The sequence below is a fragment of the Scyliorhinus canicula genome, chromosome 6 (genome assembly GCF_902713615.1).
Source record: "Scyliorhinus canicula chromosome 6, sScyCan1.1, whole genome shotgun sequence".
In the NCBI taxonomy this organism is placed as follows: Eukaryota; Metazoa; Chordata; class Chondrichthyes; order Carcharhiniformes; family Scyliorhinidae; genus Scyliorhinus; species Scyliorhinus canicula.
In genome coordinates this window covers 176,939,026-176,947,124 of record NC_052151.1, presented here as the reverse complement: position 1 = coordinate 176,947,124, position 8,099 = coordinate 176,939,026, and the positions used below count along the sequence as shown (strand labels likewise).

Here is an 8,099-nt window from a genome sequence, read left to right as displayed (position 1 = left end):
TTGCCCCCAAGTTTCCAACGGTGGTTACGGATCCATGGTGGGAGATTGGGCCTAGTTGGGGTGCTCTTTCATTTGGTGCAGACTCAATGGTTTCAATGGCCTCCTTCTGCACTATAGGGATTTTATGATAATGCATGTCTGGGCTCTCAGTCAAGAATGCATAATCGGGCTTGGCTGAGAGCTCACATCGACTTGTCTGAAACAGCTGTGTTGCAGGGCTAAGGTATTTTGACTGCTCTTGCTCTGATCTAATCTATCAATTGCACCATGCTTATTTACAAGATACTGCTATTGATGTTTTAAGGTCTGGAAGAATGATATTCTTACTGGGCTGTAATTAAATTACGTAAAGTTTTTTCTCCCACCCTGTTGTTACTATAGAGTTCATTGGCTATGTATAGTGGGTGATTTATAACTTGGCATGGAAGGTACGAAGGCCCTAGCTTTACCGTTCAAAAGGTTCTCCCATTCAGATTATGGTTCATAACCCCTCCTGAGGGGCCGTGAAACATGTGTCCTTTAAAAGCTGGCCCAACTTCATGAAAATTTGCAGGAAGACCAGGAGCTGCCTACCTCCACTTTAGTACCAGCCAGGTTGTCTGTGTAGGTGGCTTTGATCTGCACTGCTTGAAAATTGGGGATACGAGGAAGGGGTAGAGAATCCTGGAATTGGGCCCTGGCTGCTATCTTTTTCCTGTTAAAATCCAGTCCCATGTCTCCAAAAAAGTCAATTTGTGTTGGTTTCATTCAAACAAAAGGTTGGCAACAAAGAGCAAGATGTCAGAGTTTGTGCATTAAATAAGCTACTTAATGTCCCTGTAGATAACGTGCTGTCAACAAGATCTGTTATCAGAATCGGAAAAATTCCTGCACTTGAGTGTCTGCAAAATTCCCACTGGATTATTGAAAGAAAGCAGTAGCACTCTCCCTGCTGCCCAGGGCAACATTGCTCCGTTATCCAACATCACTAAAACACGTTATCCTTTTTGTGGGTGGTTGCTATGTGCTAATTGGTTTACATCTTCTATGTTACGAGTGACTACAATTGCTGTGGAAGTCCTGAGGTTATGAAAGGTTCTGGATGAGTGAGATTTACTATGTCTATGCGGCCACAAACAAAATATAGTCATTACTAAATCCAACATCGAACTCAGAAGAAATATTTTTGCTCAGGAAGTGTTTAGAATGTGGAACTTTCTGATTAGCTAAGGGGAGTTGGACAACAAGGAGGGAAAAAGTTGTAAATGGGAATGGTTTGTGGAATATAAACACTGGCATTGACCAGTTGTATTAAATGGCCCGTTAAAAATACTATTACTATGTAATGAAGATGTGGAGATGCCGGCGTTGGACTGGACAAGCCCTCCGTATACACAGGATCTGCTCAAACGAGGAGGAGCGTAACAGACACCTACAGATGCTGAAAGATGCTCTCGTACGAACGGGATATGGCGCTCGACTCATCGATCGACAGTTCCAACGCGCCACAGCAAAAAAACCGCACCGACCTCCTCAGAAGACAAACACGGGACACCACTGACAGAGTACCCTTCGTCGTCCAGTACTTTCCTGGGGCTGAGAAACTACGACATCTTCTTCGCAGCCTTCAACACATCATCAATGAAGATGAACATCTTGCCAAGGTCATCCCCACACCCCCACTACTGGCCTTCAAACAACCACGCAACCTCAAACAAACCATTGTTTGCAGCAAATTACCCAGCCTTCAGAACAGCGACCACAACACCACACAACCCTGCCAGGGCAATCTCTGCAAGACATGCCAGATCATCGACTTGGATACCACCATTACACGTGGTAACACCACCCACCAGTAATGCGGCACATATTCGTGCGACTCGACCAATGTAGTCTACCTCTTACGCTGCAGGAAAGGATGTCCTGAAGCGTGGTACATTGGCGAGACCATGCAGACACTGCGACAACGAATGAACGGGCATCGTGCGACAATCACCAGGTAGGAATGTTCCCTTCCAGTCGGGGAACACTTCAGCAGTCAAGGGCATTCAGCCTCTGATCTCCGGGTAAGCGTTCTCCAAGGCGGTCTTCAGGACATGTGACAACGCAGAATTGCCGAGCAAAAACTTATAGCTAAGTTCCGCACGCATGAGTGCAGCCTCAACAGGGATCTTGGATTCATGTCGTATTACATCCACCCCCCACCATCTGGTCTGGACTTGCAAAATCCCACCAACTGTTCTGGCTTGAGACAATTCACACCTCTTTAACCTGTAATTATCCCTCTCTCTGGATCTGTAATGATTTGATTACCTGCAAATGCTCGCATTCCAAGCATTGTCCAGCATCTCTCACCTGAGGAAGGAGCTGCGCTCCGAAAGCTCGTGTTTGAAACAAACCTGTTGGACTTTAACCTGCTGTTGTAAGACTTCTTACTATGTAATTAAGAACAAAGATTACTCCTCCTCTTGACAGCTAATCCTGCACAGAAATAGGCATTCAAGAGGTTGACACCATCCATAACACATTAGCACCCTATCCATCACATTCCACACCATGGAGGTGTTTTCTATCATCTACAAGGTGCACTACAGCAACTTGTCAAGCCTCCGCCAATAACACTTTCCAAACACATGACCTCCAGCACCTAGACAGACAAGGACAGCAGATACATAGTTACATCATCAGTTCCACCATCTGTACGTTCCACTCCAAGCCATGTACCACCCTGACTTGGAACTTTATCGGTTTCTTGACTGGAGTTGGGTCAATATCCCTTCCTAACAGCACTGTGGGTCCAACTGCAGCGGTTCAAGAAGATAGCTCCCCCACCACCACCTCCAAGGGAAACGCTGCCCACATTCAGTGAAAGAAATGTTTGAAATAATTGTTTCTAAGTACGGCACAAAGGTTTTGTTTGAACAGAGTGCTAAGTAAGCTTGAATATGTATGAACTTGTTAATGTTACCAATGACTCAAACATATTGAATTCCTGACTACTGGATATAAATTCAGTTTGGTCTATGTTTTGCATATTAAACAGTTTTGAATAATTTAATCACAGCCTAGAACATTAAGATTATTTGGCCTAGGAAATCCACTCCATTGAGAGACATGCATGATTTTAATGCATGCTATTCCTGCCAACCCCATCACTAACTGATGATACCCAATTTGTCAGTGAAGACTGGAGTTTCTCTGCTCTGTATAGCTGTCTTTCCCCACATCCTTGCCGCTCCCCCCACCACTTGCTGACTATATTAGCTGACTAAAATGTCACTTACTCACCTGGGTCGATATTAGATGTCAGTTTTGTAACCTGCACATCTGGACTGTCAGATGGCAGTTTGCTTTGCACTGTTATTTCAAGCACATAACAATTTGGGACTACTGCTCCTTGAATGGAATTCTGCACCGAAGAACAGACAAACCAGAGTGTGGCAGAAGTTGAACCTATCTTAATCAGTACATTTCTTGGGATCAGTTTGTGGGTTACGGAAAGGGTGGAGGAAAAGGGGATGGGGAAATACCACAGAAAAGTACTTTATAAATCCCTGTTGACTTCCTTATGTTGTACATTGGATTACATTGCAAAATCTCTTCTGCTTTTAACTGCCTCATAAGCTTTCACTGATCGGTGAAAAAACAGCATCTCTTCAATGACTGTGAAACCAATTAAGTACTTGTTCATTGAAGATACCAGCAAACCAATCTGGGTTCACAAAATGCGAGCCATTCTCAATGGCCCAGCAAATCGATGGGTGATTCACTTTTCTCCACATTCAAACCAAACAATGGCAGTGGAAATTGCTGAAACTCTCTGGAAGGAATTGCATGAAGTGTTTTCCACTCTTCACCCAGAATACCCACAAGAGTCACCTCCTGTCGAGTGTATAATTTGCACTCAAAAGCACTGCTTGGTAGTTTGCCCGAGATTATTGTATGCAGCATCTCGTTTAGAAAGGATTCATTTCCACACCAGCTGATGCATCTTCCATACAGAAATGATGGCACAGTCAGAAGAACATAACTGTGAAATTAAATATTATTTCTTCTGAGCCTGAAAGGATTTCTGCCACTGTTCAAGCCAGTTTATTAAATGGTCAATTGACGTGTGGTAGTGGGCTGGTGAACAGTAGCAGCAACTGACGGGATGGAAGAATTGAGAACGCTAGGATCTGCCTGAAGGTGGTGCAATCAGAATTTCTTTCAATCCTTCTGCATAACTCTGGCTGAATATGTTTAGACTCAGTGACGAAAAACACATCTGTAACTATCCCTTGCAGCAAATTTGAGTCTATTCAGGGAGAAGTCAGCCCACCTGCACCTTTTCAAGACAGGTAATAGGTTGCCAACCTCTTTCATTCATGCGATGTTGGCATTATTGTACTAATTGCCCATCCCTGTTTGTCCTGGTAAGTGGTGGAACAGTGTCTTTGTGCTTCTGCAGTCTGAATGGTGTAGGTATGCCTATGCTGCTGTTAGGGAGAGTTTAACAATTTTGACCTAGGGCCAATGAAGGAACATCGATATGGTTCCAAGTTAGTGACTTGCAGCAGAACTGCAAGTGGTGGTTACCCTCGCATCTGCTGCCCTTGTTCTTCTGGGTGGTATAGGTCGTAGATTTGGAAGTGCCATCTAAGAAGCCTTGCTGGGTTGCTGCAGGTCATCTTGGAGCGGGAACATACTGCTGTTACTGGGTGCAGATACAGAGAGAATGGATGTTTAAAGGTGGTGGATACGGTGCTGATTCAGCATGCTGTGTGGTCCTGGGCTTCAAGAGTTTTACTGGAGCTGCACTTTGCCAGGCAATGGAGAATATTCCATCAGACTTGTGACTTTTCCCTTGTGGATGGTCAAATGTTTTTTGGGCAGTCAACTGCGGTTGGACACATTCTTGAAAGGGCCATTACTTGATCTCTTGTCAGTCAAATGATTCATCAGGCCATGTCTAATGTTTTTATAGCTAGTAAACAAGACATTTTAAATTTTAAAAAAATTGTGTGCACTCCAGTCCTGGGCTAGAATTAGTCCGTTTTTCAAAACCTGACCCTCTCACCCACTTCTAGAAGTGAAAGAGCCCAGCCAATTGGATTCTTTTTGTGGGAGGAGTAGGGGATATGGGAAGAGTGGGTGAGAAAAAAAACATCTTCAGCCCCAAAAGTGCTTTCTGATTAGAAAAAAGCAAACCTTAAAGAAGCTGCTTTGTTGAACTGCCTTTTACACTAACAGCACTGTTTTAACATTGGCTAAAGCCAAACACTATTTCATGCAGCCACAACACCTTCACTCAGGATTCTTAAAGAAGCAAATCCTTAAAAAAAAAATCCTGAAGACCGTTCACATTTTGTACGTGAAGCTCAACATCAAAGCACAAAATGACCAACAAAATACGATGCAAACTCAGTTAGGAAAGGTTCAAATAATCATCTGTTCCATTCCTATTTTGGTTAAGGGGAGATGGCTTCATGCGACTGAGCAGGGCAAAGCTGTCCTCTGCTGCCAATTTGGCAGGTCATTCCCTCACTGCCCGCTTTCTCGGTATTTTGTTTATCAGTGAGTGAATTCATGCTGTGATGAATGGGTTTCCCTTTCATGCAATTGTACTGTAATAAAACAGTCCTGAGCGTAAAGTTTTGGGAAAATGTTCTTGCTCATAGCAAATGTGCATTGTGTTATCTAATAAAAGGAGATGTATTTGACAACCAAATAATCAGCACGCTCTCACTGTACATCTGGGGCCATTTTAGTGGAACATAATTTGACAATCAGGCAGATGATTATTGGAATCTAAGAGATAAGCTTAAGGGAAATGACTAAAATAGGGAAAATAGCAGCTGAAGTGTTAAAAGCAAAGAGCTAACAAATCTTAAAGGAGCAGCACTTAATTTGTGCAGTGTTAGTGGTGGAATAATTAACCAACTGGCACAGATGCTTCCGAGTATATAACCTTCTGTACTGCGTCAGGTCACTAGGATCAGACCAATCCCTACATGTCAAGCTCAATGGTACTATCAGGGTCTACTGGAATATGTGCCGACTGAAACAAAAAGGGAGCTGAACCAAACTCTCTTAATTTACTTTCGGCAAAACTCATAAGGTCTATGAGAAAGTAATTGAATTTAAACGCTCCCACTTAATTTAATCCAATTTACAAACAAAAACTTTATTTTTTTTATTAGATGTTATGCAGAAAAACTTATTTTTTGTTGTTTAATCACACTGTTTTCAGTGAAAGAAATGCTCTGCCTTCTGTGCTCTTATTGTTGCATTGTTCCAGGACCAGTTGCTGCAGTTTTACATTCTACATTAACTGCATCGGAGAGTAGCCCTATCTGAGCTTAGAATCTTAGAATTTAAGTGCAGAAGGAGGCCATTCGGCCCATTGAGTCTGCACCAGCCCTTGGAAAGAGCACCCTACTTAGGCCCATGCCTTCGCCCTATCCCCGTAACCCAGGAACACCACTGAACCTTTTGGGCACTGGGGGTCATTTATCATGGCCAATTTATCTAACCTGCACATCTTTGGACTTGTGGGAGGAAACCAGAGCACCCGGAGGAAACCCACACAGTCACGGGGAGAACGTGCAGACTCTACACATACTGTGACCCTGTACCCTGGTTCTATGAAGCAACAATGCTAATCACTGTGCCCTTACCTGCAGGGAGGACTCCCAATGATCAGTTCTAGAACTGCTGCCTATAGTTCCTGGCTCAGGTGAAACGTGGGACTTGGGATGTGGGGGCACTGCAGTCCTGTTGGTGGTTGGAGGGGTGTCATGCTGTTCCCTTTTGCGTACCCTATAACTTTAGTCCAACAGCTTTCCTACTACAGTGTTGAAGCATTGTAAGTATTGCAACTCTCAGATACAGAAGCTAATCTTTGTAATAAAAGTTCTTTGCCACAATGCAACTCAATAAAAATAACTCTCCCTTTTTTGTTGACAAGCAAAATACAGGTTTAATTACTCAAAAAATTAATGTTTAAAATATTAAATACATCCCTTCAATTGCAATGGGTTTGTTTTGCAGCTTCTCCTGTTCTCAACTGATCATTCCATTGTTGAGTTACTTGGGTACCCAGAACTAGTGCTGTCTTCTGACAATCCAACATGTCACAGCATATCAGTGTAGGGAGGGGCTTGGGCCTTTCAACTTGGAAAGATCTTATAAAGCAACAGAAAGAAGACAGTTCACGTGTGGAAAAGGGAAGGCCATAAAATTACTTCAAATAAATTGAGAGTGGGCAAAGGGCCACAGCTTCAAAGCAGTAAAAGATAACGGCAGACATCCTTCTCTTGTCTGACTGCAGACAACGGACATGATCCATACAGGTTATGGGCTTATGGTGGAGGAAAAATCTGGGAATCATTTAACCACTGCAAGTTAGAATAGAGGGGGTGGGTGGGGGTGAAATAAGGTGGACCAATGGCCTTCTCTACTCATCACCGTCTTGTGTGATGGTATAAATTCCTCCTTTGAGTGGTTGCACACTTTTACAAGGACAGCCCATTATTGTAACAGAGATGAAGCCTGCTCATGCTCATACCGGGATTGATGGGGTCAGAAGCTGAACTGGGCACGTAAATCCTTTAAGGTGCAACATTAGCAAAGTCATTGTTTATTAAGCACAGCCTGCGATAGTCAAGATTTTAAAATCCCATCCTGTTCAACAATGAAGGAGCTCAGTCCAGACATTTGACCATGTAGGGCCCTTCCAATTCATAACCAATCTTCCTGTAGTAGTTCCTTGTGCCGACACCTGGAACAGAAAGAAAATCATAACAATAGAAATTCAGGAAGAAACCACAAGTCTTTCATCACCTGCTGGAAATGAGCCACACTGGTAACACTGGCTCACACCTCGCTGGCTGATTGGAAGGTTTACGGCAAGTTCTCCAAAGTGAGTACACAGGTTCCATTTGAGGAGATACAGTTTGTCACATTGCTACATCAATGATCAGCAGTATTTCTAATTGCTGCACTCCACTGTGTACATCGTGACCACTTTACTGGACTCATGGGTCCAAGTGCTGAGCCCAGCAGGCTCTGTGTAACACAGGACGAGATGTGAGACACCGTTAAAAAATACACATGTGCACCCATACATATATCTATAG

At 43.4% G+C, this 8,099-nt stretch overlaps 1 protein-coding gene across 1 annotated transcript in view; it reads right to left on the bottom strand.

The window, feature by feature from the left end:
* Positions 1-6,913: 6,913 nt before the first annotated feature.
* Positions 6,914-8,099, bottom strand: part of elp3 (elongator acetyltransferase complex subunit 3) — a 144,024-nt gene continuing 142,838 nt past the window's right edge. The window contains 1 exon segment of the mRNA XM_038800483.1: positions 6,914-7,741. Within this exon segment, the coding sequence (XP_038656411.1) occupies positions 7,665-7,741 (77 nt within the window). The 3' untranslated portion in view covers positions 6,914-7,664.